At 37.7% G+C, this 21,727-nt stretch overlaps 1 protein-coding gene and 1 long non-coding RNA gene across 10 annotated transcripts in view; one reads left to right on the top strand and one right to left on the bottom strand.

Annotated features, from left to right (window-relative positions):
• The window catches only part of immp2l (inner mitochondrial membrane peptidase subunit 2), a 75,157-nt gene that overhangs the window by 8,588 nt on the left and 44,842 nt on the right, over positions 1-21,727 (bottom strand). For all 9 annotated transcript variants that reach the window (XR_004929095.1, XM_036130862.1, XM_036130863.1 and 6 more), the window contains one exon: positions 3,320-3,385. Coding sequence is in view for 8 of the 9 variants with exons in the window: in XM_036130862.1 (XP_035986755.1) it covers positions 3,320-3,385 (66 nt within the window). In the remaining variant the exon portion in view is untranslated. The remainder of the gene's footprint in view (positions 1-3,319; positions 3,386-21,727) is intronic.
• On the top strand, positions 8,803-14,566 carry LOC118560124. The gene is made up of 4 exons (XR_004929096.1): positions 8,803-9,061; positions 10,314-10,491; positions 13,474-13,680; positions 13,795-14,566. It is a non-coding gene; the product is annotated as an uncharacterized LOC118560124 (long non-coding RNA).

Here is a 21,727-nt window from a genome sequence, read left to right as displayed (position 1 = left end):
ATCTTACCTGAAACTGCTGGCTAAGGATAAGCGTAAATACAATAAGATTGTTATTCACGCTGGCGGTAATGACACCCGGTCACGCCGATCGGAGGTCACTAAAGTTGGTGTTGCTTCGGTGTGTAAGTTTGCTAAAAACAATGTCAGACTCCGTGATTTTCTCTTGTCCCCTGCCTGATCTGACCAGTGATGACATGTTTAGCCGCATGTCATCATTCAACCGCTGGTTGTCTAGGTGGTGTCCTAAAAACGACGTTGGCTACATTGATAACTGCCGAACTTTCTGGGGAAAACCTGGTCTCATCCAGAGAGACGGCATCCATCCCACTTTGGATGGTGCAGCTCTTCTTTCAAGGAATCTGACCGGATTTATTAGTTCTTCTAAATGGTGGCAACCCAGGGTCCAGACCAGGAAGCAGAGCCGTAGTTTAACACACCTCTCTGCAGCTTCTGTACTAATTAGCCTATTGAGACGGTGTCTTTCCCACGGACAAAACTTAACAGATCAAAAACTGATCTAAAAGGACCTAAAATCCTAAATATCTAATAAAAATCAATATGGCTCACCTTGAACCAAAAAATTAAAATAATTAAATGTGGTCTATTAACTATAAGGTCTCTCCCTCCAAAGACTTTGTTAGTTAATGAATTGATTTCTGATAATCAGATTGATTGATTTTGTCTCACAGAAACCTGGCTACAAGAGGACTACGTTAGTAAAAATTAGTCAACTCCCTCCAATTATTCAGATTTCCACATTCCAGATCTCTGGGAAGAGGAGGAGGAGTGGCAACCATCTTTCAGTCTGATTTATTAATTAGTCCAAGGCCAATTAATAACTACAGTTCTTTTGAACATTTAACTCTCAGTTTCCTCATCCAAATTGCAAAGCAATAAAACCTCTTCTGTTTGTTGTTTTGTATCATCCACCAGGCCCTTACTCTCAGTTTTTGGATCAGTTGTCAGACTTCTTATATGATTTGATGATAAACACTGACAAGGTTATTATAGTGATTTTAACATTCAAGTTGACACAGAATGTGATAACCTTAGTCTAGCCTTTAAAACTATCCTAGATTCAATTGGTTTTGCTCAAAATGTGCATAAACCAATGCACTCTTGGCTCCATACTTTAGACCTTGTGCTGACATAGGGCATCGATTGTGAAGAATTAATGTGAAGAAGCAATGTTGTTTCTTTCCATTCACAAATAGATGTCTTTGTTAACGGTATGACTTTGTCATTGCGTTCTGCATTAGACAATGTAGCTCCCTTGAAAAAGAAGGTGATTATTCACAGGAAGCTGGCTCCTTGGTTTAATTCAGAGCTGCGTTCCTTAAAGCACAATGTTAGGAAATTGGAGAGAAAATGGTGCTCTACACACCAAGAGGAATCCTACCTAATCTGGAGGGACAGTCTATTGTTGTATAACAAGACCCTTCGCAGAGTTAGACCAGCATATTTTTCATCATTAATTGAGGAGAACAAAAATAATCCTAGATTTTTCTTCAGTACAGTTGCCAAACTTACACAGAGTCATAGCTCTGTTGATTCATCCATTCCCTTAGCTCTTAGCAGTAATGATTTTATGGGATTCTTCATAAATAAAATTGATTCCATTAAAAATAAAATATTGGCATCCTCCCAAACATGATTACCTCATCCTCAGTAAGTGAGGCAGCGTTGGAGGATTCTTTAGAACCTGCGCAGTGCCTGAACTATTTAGAAGCAGTAGAGCTTTCTGAGCTGTCTAAAATTTTAGCTTCATCTAAACCTTCTACCTCTATGTTAGACCCAATCCCAACCAAGTTGTTTAAGGAGGTATTCTCTTTGATCAGTGGTCCTATTTTAGACATGATTAATCTATCCTTGGTAAATGGATATGTACCACAGGCTTTTAAAGTAGCTGTTATTAAACCTTTACTTAAGAAACCGTCTCTTGATCAAGATGAGTTAGTAAATTACAGACCTATATCTAATCTTCTTTTCTTATCTAAAATTCTTGAGAAAGTAGTTGCTAATCAATTTTGTCAACATTTATAAAGTAATGACCTAGTTGAGGAGTTTCAGTCAGGCTTCAGAGCTCATCATAGCACTGAAACAGCTCTGGTGAAGGTCACCAATGATATTCTCATGGCCTCAGATAATGGACTTGTGTCTATACTTGTCCTGGTGACACTCAGCTATATTTACACCTGGTCTGGCGTTCTGTTAGCTGTGACATCATCCAGGGAAGACAGATCACCTGCCATTACCATCTAATGTAGAACAGATTACTGGATCAATGTGTGCTTCTGTGCTTTTTTGTCTCTCTTGTTGCGTCTCTGCTCTGTCTTCTGTAACCCCCAGTCAGTCAAGGCAGATGACCGTTCATACTGAGCCTGTTTCTGCTTGTGGTTTTCCTTCCGGTTAATGGGGCATTTTTCTTTCTGCTGTCGCTTAATGCTTGCTCAGTATGATGGATTGCTGCAAAGCCATGGAGAATGCAGACGACTCTCCCATTGGTTCTACGCTTCTCCAGGAGTGAATGCTGCTTGTTGGGACTCTGATGCAATCAACTGGGTTCCCTTATATAGGGTATCTTTGACCAAGCTGCATAATCTGACCCAATCTGTATAATATGATTGAATTTGACTTTGTAAAATGCCTTGAGATGACATGTTTCATGAATTGGCGCTATATAAATAAAATTGAATTGAATTGAATTAAAGCTTTCTTTTCTTCCTCCATGTGCTGTTTTGCAAAGGTACTGCTTATAAAGATGCGTTTACCTGTAACTCTTCAGACAGAAGAGGTCTCTTGAAGAAAACATGAAACGTTTCAACAAAGAACCTGTCCAGAAGGACCTACTTAATTTCTTTAATTTCTTTTTTTTTTGTGTACTTTTCTACTTGGATAATTTAGATGCATCAGGACAATAAGCTAATATAAATCTTTTATTTGAAACAACACAAATAAATACATAAATGAATTAATTAAAAATGAAACAACAGATTACTTAATAATCCTAAGGATTTCTTTAAAAGAAGCAAAAATCTGACTTAAGTATACGGCAAGGACCTGCCTACAACCACAATATAAAGTATGCGGTGTGTCTTTGGCTATAGAAAAAAGTATAAACATATAATCACAAAACAGCCAGGATTTTATGAGTGAATTATTAAAAGCTTATGGTTGTTAGGCTTGATCAAAATGGGTGACGACTACTTCATGGCCTGTGACCGCTGCATGTTTTTCATGAAAGTGATACACAATTGCATACCTCAGGTTAATTAACAGGATTTTTTTTACTTTAAGGAGAATGAGAGAACTGTCCTACCTGATGAAGTCTCCCTCTAGGCCAATAACACGCTTGATGATCTTTTGCTTGGGATTTCTAGGAGACCTGAAATAAATATAAATAGGCACTTGATACATATTTGTAAATAGCAATAGGCAGATAAGAAAATATTTACATACACTTGTTGAATAAAATCAGACTAAAGTTTAAAGAAATTGAAATATGAGACTTTTACAGGCCTCCAGGTAGGGGTGGGCAATATATCGAATATACTTGATGTATCTTAAGTTTTCCTCCGCGCAATGGTTAAAATGACTTTATTGCAACCATCAAGTGTAAATTTTCATGGCAAGATTGAGCCCCTGTATTTAATTCACTCTGAGTTTAGTTTTTCCCACATGCTGTGAACGCATCATTCGCTCCTCCTCCAAACCAGAAAGAAGCAAGACCTACTCTTGGCAGATCAGATCACACTTTTGTTTTTCTCTGCTCAGAATATAAGCCTCTTTTTCAGAGGCAACCTGTAGTAAAAATAACTTTGAAAAGATCATTACAGGAAGCAGAAGAAACCCATAAGGGTTGGATCGAAGCAACAGACTAGGATGCACTGTTCCAGCCACATAGAGAGGACAAATTAATGCCAGGACTAAGTGTGTGACTGACTATAAAACCGTCCGTGGTGGATAACACTATCCCCACCATAGCAGTGTGATGCTTCCTCAACAAAAAACCCTGGATCACAGATTTTGATTAATTTTGATTTTGTAAAGTTTTTTATGATGACTTCTTGTCAATTTGTGCTATATAAATAAAATGTGACACACATAAACAAATTCACAGTTATCTCGGGGCAGCACGTACATATGGATAAACTTTGGAGCCTATGCTATTTTACAGTCTGACAGTGACACATCTCCCACAGACAACATGGAAGGGATAGACTACTCCTGTAGGGCTGTGTCCTTGCTAATCAGTTTAAGTTGATGTAACCGAGAGTTCGGTGCTCCAGTTTCCTCATTTTACCTTTTCCTGCATCTGTCATGATTTAGGGTTTTGTTTGTTTGTTTTTGACTTCTCCAGACTTGTTTAGAATCAGCTCTGTCACTTCCCAGCCACAGAAACCCTCCAATTAGCTCAGTCCACTTCTCAGTCACCATTCATCAGCCCAGACCAGTTCCACCTGCTGCCACTTCTTACTCTACTCACCTGTTCCCCAGTCTTCATATGCGTGCCTCATTCACCCACTCACTGCCAGATCATCTAGTCCATCTAGTCCAGGAGACTAGATCACTGGTCCCCAATCCTGGTCCTCGAGGGCCGGTGTCCCTGCAGGTTTTACATGTGTCCCTGATCCAACACACCTGACTTACTTCCCCAGTGTGCTGTCAAGTTCTCCAGAGTCCTCCTAATGACCTCATTATTTGACTCAGGTGTGTTGAAGCAGAGTAACAAATAAAAGTTGCAGGACACCGGCCCTCGAGGACCACTTTTGGGGACCACTGATCTAGTCTCCTTTTTTGCTCTGCCATAGTAACGCTCCCAGTCCTGTGTGCTCAACCTGCTAGATGTGGAAACTCTGTCTGTGTTTAGCCCTAACTGAAGAAAGTTTCCAGTGTCAGTGTGTTGCTTGTCTGCTCTGTTTCCCTTAGGCCCTGCTGCTTGCACCAAGACCTAATGCAGGCCGAAGGCTCTGGTGAGCCTTCGGCCTGCATTGTCTGCTCAAGTCAACTCCTACATTCACTACCGGCTCAAGTTCATCACTGCCTGCACCTGCTGTTTTGTCTGTCTGGGGTCTCCTATCCATTCCTGCCTGTCTGCCAGTATACTAAGTCTCAATAAACCTTTTAAAATGTACTGTGTGTTGGCTGCATATCGGGTTCACACCTACAAACGTGACAGTGATCAATATGAGAGCCCAGTACTGGAGCTGTACCATTTCTCTGGCTTATTTAGATTAAATAGGTTAAAGCATAGTTTCTGCCTCAAGAGTCTTTTCTTACTTCAGAAGTCATCAATAAAAGAAGACCACTTCTCCAGGGTAAAGGACTGGGAGAAACCGGGAGCAGTAATCTTACAACTGGAAGCGGATTTTCTTCTCTTTTTTTTTGGCTGAGGGGCCACTGAGGGATGACATCACGCCCAGCAGCTGTGCACAGAGAAAATAAGGTGAGGAGATTCCTTTTAAATATCTCCACGGGCTGTGATGTTAGATCCTGTGTGAGCAAATGTTTTGTATATTTGAAGGCAGAGGAATGGTTCTGAATAATTAAGAGTTAAGAGTAACGCCTGGTTGTACATGATTGAAATACACGGGGGACAAAGGTTCCGGTCCCCGAAGAACGCTTCAACCTATGGCACCGCGCGTTTAGAGCCCCTCAGTGTATACAGGAGAAAATATATAACTTCACCCGAATACAATATAAAAGCTGCCTCCCTAACGAGGACACATTAATCAGCTTAGGTTTGAAGTCTATGAGCTTTCATGAAAAGTTCAAAAAGCCACTATCTGAGGCCGGCTTTATGGTTTCAAGGGATGCAAAGTGTTGGAGATTATGAGATTACAGAGACAGGACTGCAAAGTTGGTTGCCATGGAAATTACAGATAAACAGGACAGAATCACTGTTATGGGGAAAAAGCGTCTGACATACTCAGACTGCACAGAATGACCGTTATGGGTGATACGTATGCAAGGACGTCTGCATTACAGCATGATCTTCTCCACCAGTGTGATGAACGGAACGCTGATATCATACTGTGCACACCCCTCAATGGGTGGACACATGCTTGGTATTTAATGTCTGTTTGGGAGAACAAGCAGGGTTCTCAGGTACTGGTTGCGTTGTGTTATGAAAATCCAGTACTGAATCTGTAAACATTCCTCTGTCTTTTAGATTAAATGTGGGAAAATATAGTTACGGTTCGAAGAGTCTTTTTATTACTACAGAAGTCTACAATAGAAACACCACATTACCAGATACAAGAACCAGGGGAGACTGAGAACAGGTCTATAGTTTAACAAAAGCTACTCATGAAGAATCTTAAAACTTGTTACTCCGGGGACTTCGGGATGTAAATGGAGTAGGCGGTCGCATCAGAGCCTCTCTCCCACTTTAACACAAGAAAATCCTGTTCAAAACTTGTTAACTAGCTCACTGTTTCGACAAAATTATTTATGAACGGGAGGAGAAACATGTTGAGTCATAAAAAGTCGATAAAGATGCCTAAAGCTCAGGATAAATATGTCCCGGGCGCTAAAGCTAGCAAACGACTGAATCAAGCTAGCGACAACGCGGCTAATTCATGAGCTGAGAGCACCGGAACGAACATGGACTCGGCGGGCATACTTATACTGGACAGTATTGCCACCGAGATACAGAGCCTGGCAGAGCGAGTCGACGAGGCGGAGTTCCGCATTCATCAAGTGGAGAACTGGGCAAAAGAGGTGACAGAGGCGCTGTGTTCCTGCATTGAACAACAGAGGAAAACACAGCTCAAAGTGCTTGATTTAGAGTCACGATCCAGAAAAAATGTTGATTTTTGAATTTTGACTTTTTCGAAAAATAATGCTAAAATAAAAGATTGTTAGCTAGCTAGCTCTAAATGTAATTGCTGGTATTCTGAAACCATAACAGATTTTAACATGTCCTTCATAACCCATACTCCAAATAAGATTTTGCACACGTGTCCCGCGTTTAAGGATCCTCCATCACAAGAATGGCTGATCGGATTTTTACAAAACCTTCTTCATCCCCTTCCAGTCATAGCCCTGAAGTAAAGTATTGTAACACTACGAGATGAACTGTCTCGGTGTTACTATAATCTTAGAGGTCGTGGGTGGAGAAAGAGCAGGATACTGAGAGGGAATAGCGTAGCGGTCCAGACGTTTATTCAACCTCCATACTTCTTTTCTTTTTAACACACAAAGCCCCCGTCCCGGGCTCACTCCTGGGGCTACAACAGCCAAAACCCCCGAAGAAGAAAAACAACAAAACAACTCCTCTTAAAGGCATAGCACACTTCCTTAGTTATGGATCAACTGTAACACGTAACTGATCTTGTATGTCACAACATCAATTCCTAAAGGAAAAATAAATCATCTTACAGTATTAAATATGGTAATGATTGAAGGAAGTTGGCGGGGCCTATTTCCAAAAGTGTGAAAAAAAACTTGAAAACTTCAAAAATTACCAAAAATCAATTTTGTGGTGTACCGATCTTGGATTTTCAGCATGTGTTTCTTGAATAAGGTGGAACAATTCTCTCACTACATGTATTGAGGTTTTTGAAAGTTGCACACTCTGATTTTTTAAAAGTTTGGAAAATGGAGATATCAATGTATTTTCCACAAATATTGTTCAATCCCCAAAACAATGGCCTCTATTTGTAAAGCACATGCAGATTAAACTTCCAGGCTATTTTGACTTATTTACAAGACATTGAAATTTAAATGTGCAAGACTATAAAGTTATCTTTTTCTTCTTCTCTCAAACGCTTTTTTGAATGGGCATTTAAAAAAATCACATAAGTAGATAAAGCACTCTTGGACATCCATGAACAGTTTCAGAATTTTAGAGCAAACCGTTTTTCTTATGTGAAATAACGTGGAAATGTGGGCATGAAGTGAATTAATTTAAAAATTCCTCTAGATGGCAGCATTTGATTATAGATGGATTTTTACACACACAGAAAGAGACCCTTCATTCAAAAGGGGCTGGGTGTATGAAGGCAGATTTGTGTCTTTATTATTCAATCAAAAAAAAGGTTGCTTCAATGAAAAAATATATTTTCAATTAAAAAAAAATTCACTTCAATTAAAAAAAAACTTTTCAAAGAAAAAAAGTATTTGAATCCAAAAATATATTTGAGACTCAAAAAAATACATTTGAACACTGATTTTCTTTGATTGAAAATGTTTTCTTTGATAGAAGTCCGTTTTTTTTTTTTGTTTGAAGCAATGTTTTTAATTGAAGTAGCATTGTTTTTTGATTTACCCATATAATGGGTAGGACATTTGTGTCTTTATCATTCAATCAAAAAATAAGTTGCTTCAAACAAACAAACAAGGGAATCAATAAAAAAAAGTCACTTCAATCAAAAGATAAACGTTTTCAATCATAGAAAATAGTTTTGAATGCAAATAAAATATTTGAGACTCCAAAAATTGCATTTGAACACTTTTTTTTTAATTGAAAATGTTTTCTTTGATTGAAGTAATCTTTTTTTGCGTTTGGGGTATACATGGGTAGGACATTTGTGTCTTAATCATTCAATTCCAAAAAAGTTGTTTCAATCAAAAAAAATATTTTCAATTAAAAAAATAAATAAATTAAATGCAAAAAAAAATTACCCGTCAATAAAAAGGTATTGAAGAGAATGTGTTTTTTCGTTGTTGTTTTTTTTTTTTTTTGAAGAAAAAAAAAATTTGAAGTTCAACATTTTTTGATTAAATAACTTTTTTTTTTGAAGAGAAAAAAGTTTTAAAGTTCAATTTTTTTTGATTGAATCATTTTTTTTTAAGTGAAAAAAGTTTTGAAGTTCAGATTTTTTCGTTTGAATCACTTTTTTTTTTGAAGCTCAAAAAGTTTTGAAGTTCAAATTTTTTCGATTGAATCATTTTGGAACAAACGTACCGTGGTGGGCGGGTGCTTCTCTATTGGTCAGACATGTTTGATTGACAAGTGTCTACACCAACGACGTCTTTCTGACAAAGAAGTCTTGTTCGGCACTCCCCAGGCCAGACAGCTTTTTACCAGCAAGAGGGAACAGCGGTGAAGTTGTCGGTAAGTAGATAAAACAGGTTGAAAATAATTGTTGTCATGTTATTAGCCTATTCTGTTGATATTTACAATAAATTGTACGCTTACTAACTTTGTTCACGTTGAGGAATGTTTGTAATGGTGTGAGGTTAGATGTCTAAATATTTTCAGACAGGCAAGCAAAGTGGGCGAACCTATGGCCCCCACGCAGCAGCTTGCTATCTGCTAGCTAGAGCTACTGTGTTGAGTAAAGTGGCCACAGCGCTGCCTGTTTAGTAAATGCTTTTATCTTGAGAGCGGGATATAGGCTGCTTAAGCTGCTGTTAGTCGAGGTGCATGCGTCTCTCTCCCCCCTCCCCCCATACAGTTACCGCTGGGTCCGGTGTCGGCCAAGTGCCATGTACTGTGCAGGGTATGGCAGGCCGTTTTAACATTTATTAGCTTGACTGAATATGTATACCAGACATCTCAAATACATTCCTTCCTAGTCAAAATTTACATTTCAGACATCTACAATAACATTTGTCCTATCTAAAATGAATATTTCAGATATCTTGAATATAATTCAAAGTAGTACAAATTACGTCACTTTCCCCATTCATGTGTATAGGGCTTTTATTTACAGACATCTGCAATAACATTCTTCCAATCTAAAATAAACATTCCGGATGTCTAAAACTGAATTCCGACTAGGATGAAATCTAATTTCAGATCTCCATAATCCAGTCAATACTAGTCATCATCATTTCAGATATAAAAAATAAATAAAACATTCTAGATATCCAGATATATAATTCTTGACATCAAAAATATATTTCTACTAGTAGAAATGACATCACATATATCCACTACTGATTATGTGACGAATTAAATTGGAATTTCAGATATCTAAAATTTCAATATGCCTATACAAGGTTGTGTTGTGAATTGGCACTATATAAATAACATTTAAATAAATTGAATTGAACTGGTCACAAAAAACCAAAACTTTTAAAATGAGATTATAGAATTGTTACATTACAGTTAATCTTTCTCCTCTTCCCATCTCTCAGAGTTACCCTAAAAGCCATTTTGTCTTAGCTGATCAGTGGAGTGGACATGAGTATTTCTCCAGCCAGCCATCAAATAAACGTCACATAGTGCTAGGGTATTTTGTATGTCAGGGTTCGTTTTTAATCATGCCTTCCTCATTCTAGTGAATTCAGTCTATTTTAAGCAGAGGAATTTAGTCTTGGGTAGTCATTTAACTAACAATCCTTTTATGTTTCTTCTGCAGCATTGGAAGCAAAGTTGTACTACTTTGTAGCAAAAATTATTACAGTCTGTGTTGTCCGTGGAGGAGTTGCCCACCATTTTTTCTCAGAAGGGCTGTTTCAGCAATTTGCGGGCTTCCAAAGGCCCCTTTCAGACCAGAAGTTCTGCATGATCACAAACTCCGGGAGCAGCTAATCAAGGTATGAGTATAAACTGTCATTTGTCACCTTCAATACTTTTTAAAATGCTTAGTCCTGGATAAGGTGGGCCTACCACAGATGAGGCTCAACAGCCTCTGTGTTAAGTTTGCATGTTCTCCCTGTGTATATGTGGCCCCCTTTAGGCACACCGGTTTCCTTCCATTGTCCAAAGACATGCACTTAGTATGAGTTTATTGGTGGGACTCATGTGTCCGTCCATCCATTTTCAGACCCGCCTAATCCCTGATGGGGTGGCGGGGGTTGCTGGTGCCTATCTCCAGCGGTCACTGGGGGAGAGGCTGGGTGGACTCATGTGTATTCATCTTTATTCAGACAAAAGAAGGTGAAACCACCAATGAGGCTAATTTTGCCATTGAAGAAGCTGCAGACAGCATTAGCATCAAGGGTTGCCTTAGGCATGTCCCAAACTGGAGAAAAAAGGACTCCCTAGTTCGCTCCGCTGTCAAGTTTATTGTCAACAGACGTATGAGAGTTGCCCACGACCAGTAAAATATTCACACCCTCTTATCTTAACAAAGGTGTTGATGTTGTCATAAGATCTGAGGGGAAAAAATGGGTTCCTCCATGTTTCTGTTAGCATACTTGTGTTGTGGTGCCTTTATCAGTAAGATTGATGGACAGGGATATTAATCTATACTTCTAAAAACCACCAACTAGGCCAGAAATCTGGATTTAGTGACAGATTCAGACCTAAATTTTAAGAAACAAGTTAAGGCAATTACAAAATCAGCCTTAAGAATATCAGATGAAATGTGTGATTACTTTGCAGGACCTGGAGAAACTAGTCCTTCATTCATCTGCAGTCAGCCTAATTATTGTAACAGCATGTTTACAGATCTACCATTTAAATATACAGGGGTTGAACAATCAAACTGAAACACCTGGTTTTAGACCACAATCATTTATTAGTATGGTTTAGGGCCTCCTATTGCGGCCAATACAGTGTCAATTCGTCTTGGGAATGACATAAACAAGTCCTGCACAGTGGTCAGAGGGATTTTAAGCCATTCTTCTTGCAGGATAGTGGCCAGGTCACGACGTGATGCTGGTGGAGGAAAATGTTTCCTGACTCGCTCCTCCAAAACACCCCAAAGTGGCTCAATAATATTTAGATCTGGTGACTGCAGGCCATGGGAGATGTTCAACTTCACTTTCATGTTCATCAAAGCAATCTTTCACCAGTCTTGCTGTGTGTATTGGTGCATTGTCATCCTGAAACACGGCACCTCCTTCAGGATACAATGTTTGAACTAGTGATGGGTCGATGAGGCGTCATGAAGCGTTTCAACACATTGCCAAACTGTATTGATACTGTGTCACTGAATACTGACACCTGCTGGACCTTAAAATCCCTACAATTTAAATCATTGTATGTTGCATTGCATTATTTTATATTTTCATTTGAATTAAACATATATTTGATTTTTTTTTTTAGATACAGTCAATAAATAATGTGAACGAGGATGCTTGTGGACTGGCTTTTATATTTATTTATTTATTAAAATTTTTTTGCTGCCATGTCCTTTCAATGCTCATGCTCACGTTCAATGATTGATCGAACTACTCAGAGTAGCAGCTTTCTACAAAGTGTAGATCAGCCATTTTCTGAAACAACGCTCAGAACAAAGACGCACAGCGCAACCCGCCCAACCGTAAAGGCGTCTGCCCAACCCATCCATCAGTGGCGCGCTCCGATCAGCACCTGGCGCTCACTGAGCGAGACTGTGGTAGAACACCATCACACCAGAGTTGCAACATGGTTAAAAATGAACCATTATTAGCCGTTACTTTGTTAACAGTTCAACTTGGATTTTATTTACTGCGCAGCATATCTTTGCTGTGCGCAAATGCACACGCGTGCAGCTTAGAGGGAACAGAAACAGTTTGGCGCGTCAGTCAGTTCAAAACAGTTCCTGTATCGGTCACGTGACTTTCCCGTGTCGATACGCGCATCGACACGGGTTTTGCTCTATGAGCTCGACACATGCGCCAACGCATCGGTGTTGCCGGACCCATCACTAGTTTGAACCATTGGATGCACATGGTCCTCCATTCTGGAGGACCATGTGCATCCAATTTGTCCTCTTTTGAACTCTGGTATGTCACCCATAATGTTGTGTGCAATGCAATATTTTGAGCAAAACTGTGCTCTTACCCTGCTAATTGGACCTTTACACTCTGCTCTTATTGGTTCAATGTGCAATTAATGAAGATTGGCCACCAGGCTGGTCCAATTTGACCATGAAAGCTACCACACTAAAATAAGAGGTGTTTCAGTTTCATTGTCCAACCCCTGTAATAGACAACTGCAGCTCATTCAGCCCTAGCTAAAAACAAACCCTAGGACCACATCAGTCTGGTTCTGAGGTCTTTCCATTGGCTCCCTCACTGTCAGAAGACAGACTTTTGAGTTATGCTGCTGGTCTATAAAGCTCTGATTGTTTTAGGACCAGGATCCATCAGTGGCCTTCTGATCCAACATAAATCCATAAGACCTCTCAGGTCATCTGGATGCAATCTGGACCGGTTCCCATAGTCAGCAGACCTAAAGAAGCTGCATTTAGCTTCTATGCTCCACATGTCTGGAACAAACTCCCAGACTCAGCTAAAACATTTTTATGTAAATCCAGATTAAAGACCCACCTGTTCTTAGGTCTATAGTTAATATTAGCCTGGTGGTCCACCATGCTAATAATACGCTGAGAAATGCAGAGTGGTCACCACGCCGCGGTGCAGGCAGCCTTTGAAAGCACCCATTATTGTTTTGGTCTACAGACAATGCTAAAGCACAACCTTGTGTCAAAATAATGCTTATTGTTCCTTTAATAAATTGTTTGTTAATCATGTTTGTTTTTTTATATGTACTTTTTTTAATGTCCTCTGTACCTTGCTTTAAGGTTTTTGTAGAAATTGTCTTGTACATTAGATGTGCTTTAGAAATAAACTTGCCTTGCCTCTTAGGTTTGCAGAGGGCTTCAAGATTCTGGGGCTACTGAAAGAGCTCCAGAAAAACCCAGCGGTTGTTTCTGACATGTCCGTGTGTGAGGAGAAAGCCCTCACTGCCAGGGACATGAGCCACAGTGGCCTATTCTGCTCAGGGCAGCAATCAGCGCGTTCTGGAGAACCAATTGGTCTGCTTTAGGAGTGACTGGCTGATTGACATTAAAGGTCTGTTTTTGCATTTTAGTCAATTTCCATAAATTTAAAATTACTTTGTACAATACATCAGGGGTATTTTTTCCATGTCTAACAGTCGTATTCTTCTATTGTTCTGTCTTATAGAAGAGGAGGATGGTCCACCCTCTCTCTCGATGTTCACCTCTGGAGCCTCTGCCATCCCTCCACTTGGCTTTTCCTGCCAGCCTGAAATCCAGTTTCTGCATGACACCAAGACAATTTACCCAGAAGCCAATACTAGTGTTGTTGTCCTGTTGTATCTGTCGCTGCACTCCTCCTACAAGGCTGTTAGAATATACATGATGGAGGGAATTTTGCAAGCTCCAACCTTTTGGAGTTTCTTAAATGATCACGAATGTGACTATGAAAGGTTACGCTGTAAGGTGATGACGGGTTTGCATGTTTGTCCAGCTGTTGTTAATGTTTTACTTAATTTTAAGGTAAAACGTGGTTTTACAAGTCTGAAAAGTGTACCAGTGTTTAAAAAATACTGTTCATATGTTTTTTACTAAAAGCCTTTAACTGGTCCTGAGGATAAAATATCAGAAGACTGTGCCAGATGATTCAGGTTCTGTCATTAAACTTCTGAAATGGTTTTAGATTTTAACAACTTTCAGGAAGTTGACAAATTGTTATCCAAGACCATCATATGTTCTCTTCTAGGTTTGTCTTTATGGCAATAAAGAAAATACTCAAAATTAAAGTTTGATACATAAAAAAATATTAAACTGAACTTATCATGGCCACTAATGACAAAGAAAAAATAAATAAACAGATATTTTTGCCAAAAGGAGGGAGAAGTTTAACACAAGAAGAGGGCCAAAATAAAAATGTGTTTTTTAAAAGAAAGAGAATGAATAAATTTCGTCCCACTTAATGATTGTGTCCCACTTGTTGATTCTTCACGAAAACATGCAGTTTTATATCTTTATGTTTGAAGCCTGAAATTTGGCCAAAGGTTGAAAAGTTCAAGGGGGCTAAATACTTTCAGAAGGTTCTATATGTGAGATCATGTTGGTCCAGACAACTCCTGTAAGACAACAGCTCCAGATGTAAGGGAGAGGTTGAAACATAAGATATGCAAACTATGTAGAATTTCCCATTAGAGTCAATAAAGAAGCTGTTTTATATTACCTAGTCTATCTGATGTGTTTGTGCATAATGTGTACAGTCCTTTGGAGTTCTTATAGAAGAGATGTTGTGAGCGTCTGTCGTCTTGACTTAGTTGGGCATCTAAATTTGCAAAACGGAATCTTTCGCTCAGAGCACAATTAAAATGTGGTAGAAACGCAAACATCCGAAGGTTAGGTTAGGGATACAGTGACGGTATTCATGCTTCTTCCTTTTTTCTGAACTAAAGTTTACAAGTTCCTCACAGCGGCCTGACTGCAAGGTTTCATCGAACCGCACCCAACAGTTATTTCAGAATCAGAAATACTTTAATAATCTCAGTGGGAAATTATTTTCGTTACACGCTGCAGATATAAAAACAACATAATTATATAAATACAACATTCCCCACAAAAGAAATATATATATATATATATATATATATATATATATATATATATATATATATATATATATATATATATATATATACGTTTGTTCCAAAATGATTCAATCGAAAAAATTTGAACTTCAAAACTTTTTGAGCTTCAAAAAAAAAAAGTGATTCAAACGAAAAAATCTGAACTTCAAAACTTTTTTCACTTAAAAAAAAATGATTCAATAAAAAAAAATTGAACTTTAAAACTTTTTTCTCTTCAAAAAAAAAAGTTATTTAATCAAAAAATGTTGAACTTCAAAAAAAATTTTTCTTCAAAAAAAAAAAAAAACAACAACGAAAAAACACATTCTCTTCAATACCTTTTTATTGACGGGTAATTTTTTTTTGCATTTAATTTATTTATTTTTTTAATTGAAAATATTTTTTTTGATTGAAACAACTTTTTTGGAATTGAATGATTAAGACACAAATGTCCTACCCATGTATACCCCAAACGCAAAAAAAAGATTACTTCTATCAAAGAAAACATTTTCAATTAAAAAAAAGTGTTCAAATGCAATTTTTGGAGTCTCAAATATTTTATTTGCATTCAAAACTATTTTCTATGATTGAAAACGTTTATCTTTTGATTGAAGTGACTTTTTTTTATTGATTCCCTTGTTTGTTTGTTTGAAGCAACTTATTTTTTGATTGAATGATAAAGACACAAATGTCCTACCCATTATATGGTCCAATCAAAAAACAATGCTACTTCAATTAAAAACATTGCTTCAAACAAAAAAAAAACGGACTTCTATCAAAGAAAACATTTTCAATCAAAGAAAATCAGTGTTCAAATGTATTTTTTTGAGTCTCAAATATATTTTTGGATTCAAATACTTTTTTTCTTTGATTGAAAAGTTTTTTTTTAATTGAAGTGAATTTTTTTTTAATTGAAAATATATTTTTTGATTGAAGCAACCTTTTTTTTGATTGAATAATAAAGACACAAATCTGCCTTCATATGGGTGCTGCCCCGTTTTCCCCTCTCCCTTCTGGCAGCTGACGAGCGGGGGGCCGCAATATATATATATATATATATATATATATATATATATATATATATATAGATAGATAGATAGATAGATAGATAGATAGATAGATAGATAGATAGATAGATAGATAGATAGATAGATAGATAGATAGATAGATAGATAGATAGATAGATAGATAGATAGATAGATAGATAGATAGATAGATAGATAGATAGATAGATAGATAGATAGATAGATAGAGAACAAAAAGTTAAAAGCTGAAATGACAACAGTCATGCAAAACTTGAGAACAGTAGAACTCAGTAGAGTGAGAAAAATAGACCCTGATGTCCTCCAGTAGCCTAAGCAGCATAACTATATAGGTAGCTCAGTGTAACATGAGCCACTCTAATTATAAGCTTTGTCAAAAGGGAAAGTTTTAAGTCTAGTCTTAAAAGTAGACAGGGTGTCTGCCTCACGGACCAAAACTTGGAGTTGGTTCCACAGGAGAGGAGCCTGATAGCTAAAGGATCTGCCTCCCATTCTACTTTTAGAGACTCTAGGAACCACCAGTAGACCTGAAGTCAAGAGCTAAGTGCTCTGTTCGGAACATACAAGGTAATCAGAGCTCTGATATGTGATCGAACTTGATTATTAAGGGCTTTATATGTTAGAAGAAGAATTTTAAATTCTATTCTTGATTTAACAGGAAGCTAATGATGGGAAGTTAAAATAGGAGAAATATGATCCCTTTTGTTTATTTTTATCAGAACTTTTGCTGCAGCATTTTGGATCAGTTGAAGACTTTGAACGGCATTTTGTGGACTTCCTGATAGTAAATAATTACAATTGTCCAGCCTAGAAGCAACAAATACATGGACTAGTTTTTCAGCATTGCTCCTGCACAGAATATTTGTAATTTTGGCGATATTCCCAAGGTGAAAAAAGGAAACTCTGGAAACCTGTTTAATATGGGATTTAAATTACATGTCTTGGTCAAAAATCATGATCAGTCGTGTGTCATCAGAGTGAACAGCAGGGGGCTCAGGACGCAGCCCTGAGGGGAGCCCGTGCTGAGGGTGATGACATCAGAGGAGTTCTGTCCAACCCGGACCAACTGAGGTCTGTTGGTGATGAAATCTAGCAGCCAGTTGCGAAGGGGTGTGCTGAAGCTCAGTTGTTCCAGTTTTCCACCAGATGCTGTGGGATGAGGATGTTGTACGCTGAACTGAAGTCCAGGAGCATGCTCAAAGGGGCGGGGCGTGGGTGGGCTTGGAACCTGTTATTAACTGCTTGCAGTTCTAGGTTTTTATGTTGGACTAATAGGATGGATGTGTTTTTTTCCTAAAGGCGCTTCTACTGTCCTTTTCGGGCCCTCTCAGTTTGAGAGGTTAAACCCTCGACTCACCAATGGGGTCAAGAATGAGAAGAGGGAACTTCTTCTTATCTTGGAAGTCAGTTGGATTTTGTTTTGGATTATTAAAGTTTGTGTTCTGGGTTATAGGGCCAATTCATTCAAGGTAATTCTCTTTATATATTGTCATATAATTTAGAAATCCCTTCCTTAAATGTAAACGGATTGGGTAGTCCAGTAAAAAGAAAAAGGGTCTTAGCTAAATTAAAGAAAGATGGGATACAAATCGCTCTTTCACAAGAGACACATATGTCTAAACAAGAACATGATAAGTTTAAGTCATTTGGTTACTCAAACACGTTTTACAGCTCTTGTAGAAATAGTAGAAAGAAGGGGGTAGTCACCCTTATTTCTGACTCACTGAATTTTGAACTGATATCTGAGAAGGGAGACAAAGAGGGCAGATTTGTCATTATAAATGGGGAAATCGATGACATTGTGGTCACAATTGTCAATATATATGTTCTGCCAAAGAGCGACAGGACCTTCTTAAAAATGCTCTTTGACACCATTATCTCATTTAGAAAAGGAGTTCTTGTTTGTGCAGGAGATCTGAACACAATTCCTAATTATGCTCTAGATACAAGTCATAAGAAACAAAAAACTGGCAGGTCAAAAGATGTAAATATCTTGATCAGGGAGTTGGGCTTGTTTGAAGTTTGGAGGGGTCTTCATAATAAAGAAAGAGAATTTACTCATTATTCTTCTACACACAAAGTCCACTCCAGGATCGATCTGCTTCTGGTGAATACTAGTGATAGATCTAAAGTGAAGGAATGCTTAATTGGAACATCTGATGTTTCGGACCACAACATTATCTATTTGTCCATTGGTTTGTCTAAGAGGCCTTATATTATATTTAAACACTATGGCGCTTAAATATAGGTATCCTTAATAATGAAACCACAACAAAAGAGATTAGAAAATAAATAACGGAATGTGTAAAAGACAATAATAATGAGCAAGTGAATCCTACCTTAATCTGGGACATTGTCAAGGCAGTAATGAGAGGAAGACTAATTTCTAGAACTGCTTATCTTAAAAAACTAAAAAGGTTAAAATACAATGAACTAGAAAAAACATTGAGGGAATTAGAATTAAAACAGCAAAGGAGAATTATCAGAGCAAATAACAAAAACTAACTAGAACTGCAAGCAGTTATTAACGGGTTCCAAGCTCACCCACGCCCTGCCCCCTTGATCATGTTCCTGGACTTCAGTTCAGCATTCAACACCATCATCCTACAGCATCTGATGGAAAAACTGGAACATCTGGGCATCAGCACACCCCTTCACAACACAGGCAGAACACTTCTGATGTCATCACCCTCAGCATGGGCTCCCCTCAGGGCTGCGTCCTGAGCCCCCTGCTGTTCACTCTGATGACACACGACTGTGTCCCCAGGTTCACCACAAATCACATCGTGAAGTTTGCAGACGACACAACGGTGGTGGGCCTGGTTAGAGATGACTCTAGCTTCTTTAGCTGCCTTATCTACTTGTTCATTTCCTTTAATTCCATAATGTGCCGGTATCCATACAAAATTTATAATTAAACCCATCATATTTATCCTATATAGTGTCTGTTGAATTTCTGTTAAAATATCTGGCTTGCTTTCTGAGTGATTATACTGCAAACTAACTAAGGATGAACTACAATCTGAACATATGACTGATCTTAGTGGGTTAACTTCTTCAACCCATTGAACAGCTAATAATATTGCAATCATTTCTCCTGTATAAACTGAAAGTCCATCACTTATTCTTTTCCTAATTTTAACATTAAATTCTGGTACGATAAAGGCTATTTCTATTTGATTTGTTATATTTTAAGAGGCATCTGTATACATTTTTACATAAGTATAATATTTATTAATATATTCTTGTACTATATAAGAGTTTAATATAAATTCCTTATCCTTTCTCCTTTTCAACAAAGTAAAACATACCCTAGCATCTGGAATTATCCATGGTTGTATAACTGATAATGGAACTGTTTGACTTATACTAATCTGATCTATTTTGAATTCTGTTATTTTTTCCTGCACAGTCCAATTAAAACTTTGAATATCTTTTACTTCTTTTTGGTAACATGGTTTTATTACCTGCAGAGTTGGGTGATCCTTTCTATGACCATTTAAGTTAGCCCAATAATTTAATGTTAATTGCTCTCTTCTAAATGCAAGTGGCATTTCTCCCATTTCTACTAATAATGCTGCTGTTGGAGTAGTTTTAATTGCGCCTGTACATAATCTCAATGCTTGATACTGAATCTGATCTAATTTTAGTAGAATTGTCTCTGCTGCTGAATTATAAAAAATACTTCCATGGTCACTGATCTAATTAATCCTGTATATATATATTCTTTAGTGCTATTCTATCTGCTCCCCACTCCCTACCAATTAAACATGTCATAATATTTATTACTTTCTTGCATTTGTCTAAGACTCTTTGAATGTATATATTCCATGTTATTCTTTCGTCACACCAAACCCCTAAAATATAAATTGTTTCACTCTTTCTATTTCTTGATTATATAATTTTAATATAACATCATTAATTTTCTTCCTTGAAAAGAACATTGTTTTAGTCTTATCCACTGGGTATTTAAATCCCCATTTTAAGGACCATTCTTCAACTTTAAAAATAGCTTCTTGCATCTTTTTAGTAATAAATTCTAAATTCCTTCCTCTCTTCCACATAGCTCCATCATCATCAAAAAGAGAAAAACCCATTCCATTATCTATATTTTGAAACACATCATCTATCATTATCGAAAATAATAAAGGACTTATTATACTTCCCTGTGGAGTACAATTTTCAACAATATATTTCTCAGAATGATAATTACCTATTTGAACTTGTATTTCTCTTTTAGTTAGAAAATCTTTGATCCACCAATACATCCGACCTGTAATACCCATCTTTATAATTTTAGTTAATAAACCTTCTTTCTACAACATATCATATGCCTTTTCAATATCAAAAAACACTGCTACAATACTTTATTTATTAATTTGAGCTTTTCTGATTTCAAATTCCAATTCCTCCCTCTTCAAGTTTCTGCTCCGCTTAGAAAAATCACGGGATGTGACGTCACATCTGGTGATGTGCCCAAATATGAGCAAAATGGCCGCCCTGTTCACAGCTCTGGATAGTCAGAGCTCTGGATGGTGAGAGATGTGAACAGATCACAAAATTCATAAATTTGTTAAAAATCAACGGTTTGTTCTAAAATTCTGAAAATATCCATGGATCTCAAAGAGTGCTTTATCTAACTACGTGATGTTTTTAAACGCCAATTGAAAAAAGCGTTTCAGAGAAAAAAAATATGAATCTTTATAGAGGCAAAGCCGTTCGCCTGCGCTGTGGGCTTGGAACCCTAATAATGGAAAAATAGATGAAAAACAATAGGGTTCTCTGCTCACAGAGCAGACGAACGGCATAGCCGTTCGCCTGCACTGCGGGCTTGGAACCCTAAATAAGGCATAGCTCCTCTCTGCACTGCTTATGTGTGAGAGAGAGAGAGACAGAGAAACACAGAAACAGAAGCAGAGGGGAGACGAGGCTATCTAGTTACCTAACAGAGTTAAAATTTGGTCAAAGAAACAAGGACCTTCCAGCTATGGGCTGCTCTCAGCAGGGAGAGCTTTCAGGAGTTTTCCTTCTCCAAGCTAACCTAACTCTCGCCAGATGGATGTAGTTCTGCCAAGCTCCACACAGCTCAACACATCCATCTGGACTCGCTGCCATTGCGATCACATGAGCCAGTCAGGATTGCCGGACGGGATTTTTGTAGATGTGACGTATCAGAGAAGAGAATATTTATTTTCAGACAACAATGGCGGCCTGCAGTGAAGAAACTAATGAACAGTGTGTAGTTTGTGCAGAAAAAGAAAATGTTAAACATGTATTAATGAAATGTGTAGTATATTTAGCTGAAACAAAGAAATTAAAGGAAAGGTGGCAAAAGGCAGGATGAGAATGGAGTTTGAAAGGAATATTAGGTACAGAAGGGGACAAAGAAGATATTTATAATGTTAGGAAAGCATTACTAATACACTTACATAATACTAAACTGAAAAATAGAATTTACTCTGTG

The sequence above is a fragment of the Fundulus heteroclitus genome, unplaced genomic scaffold (genome assembly GCF_011125445.2).
Source record: "Fundulus heteroclitus isolate FHET01 unplaced genomic scaffold, MU-UCD_Fhet_4.1 scaffold_39, whole genome shotgun sequence".
In the NCBI taxonomy this organism is placed as follows: domain Eukaryota; kingdom Metazoa; phylum Chordata; class Actinopteri; order Cyprinodontiformes; family Fundulidae; genus Fundulus; species Fundulus heteroclitus.
Note: the sequence above shows the minus strand (reverse complement) of the source record. Positions and strands in the feature narration are given on the sequence as shown.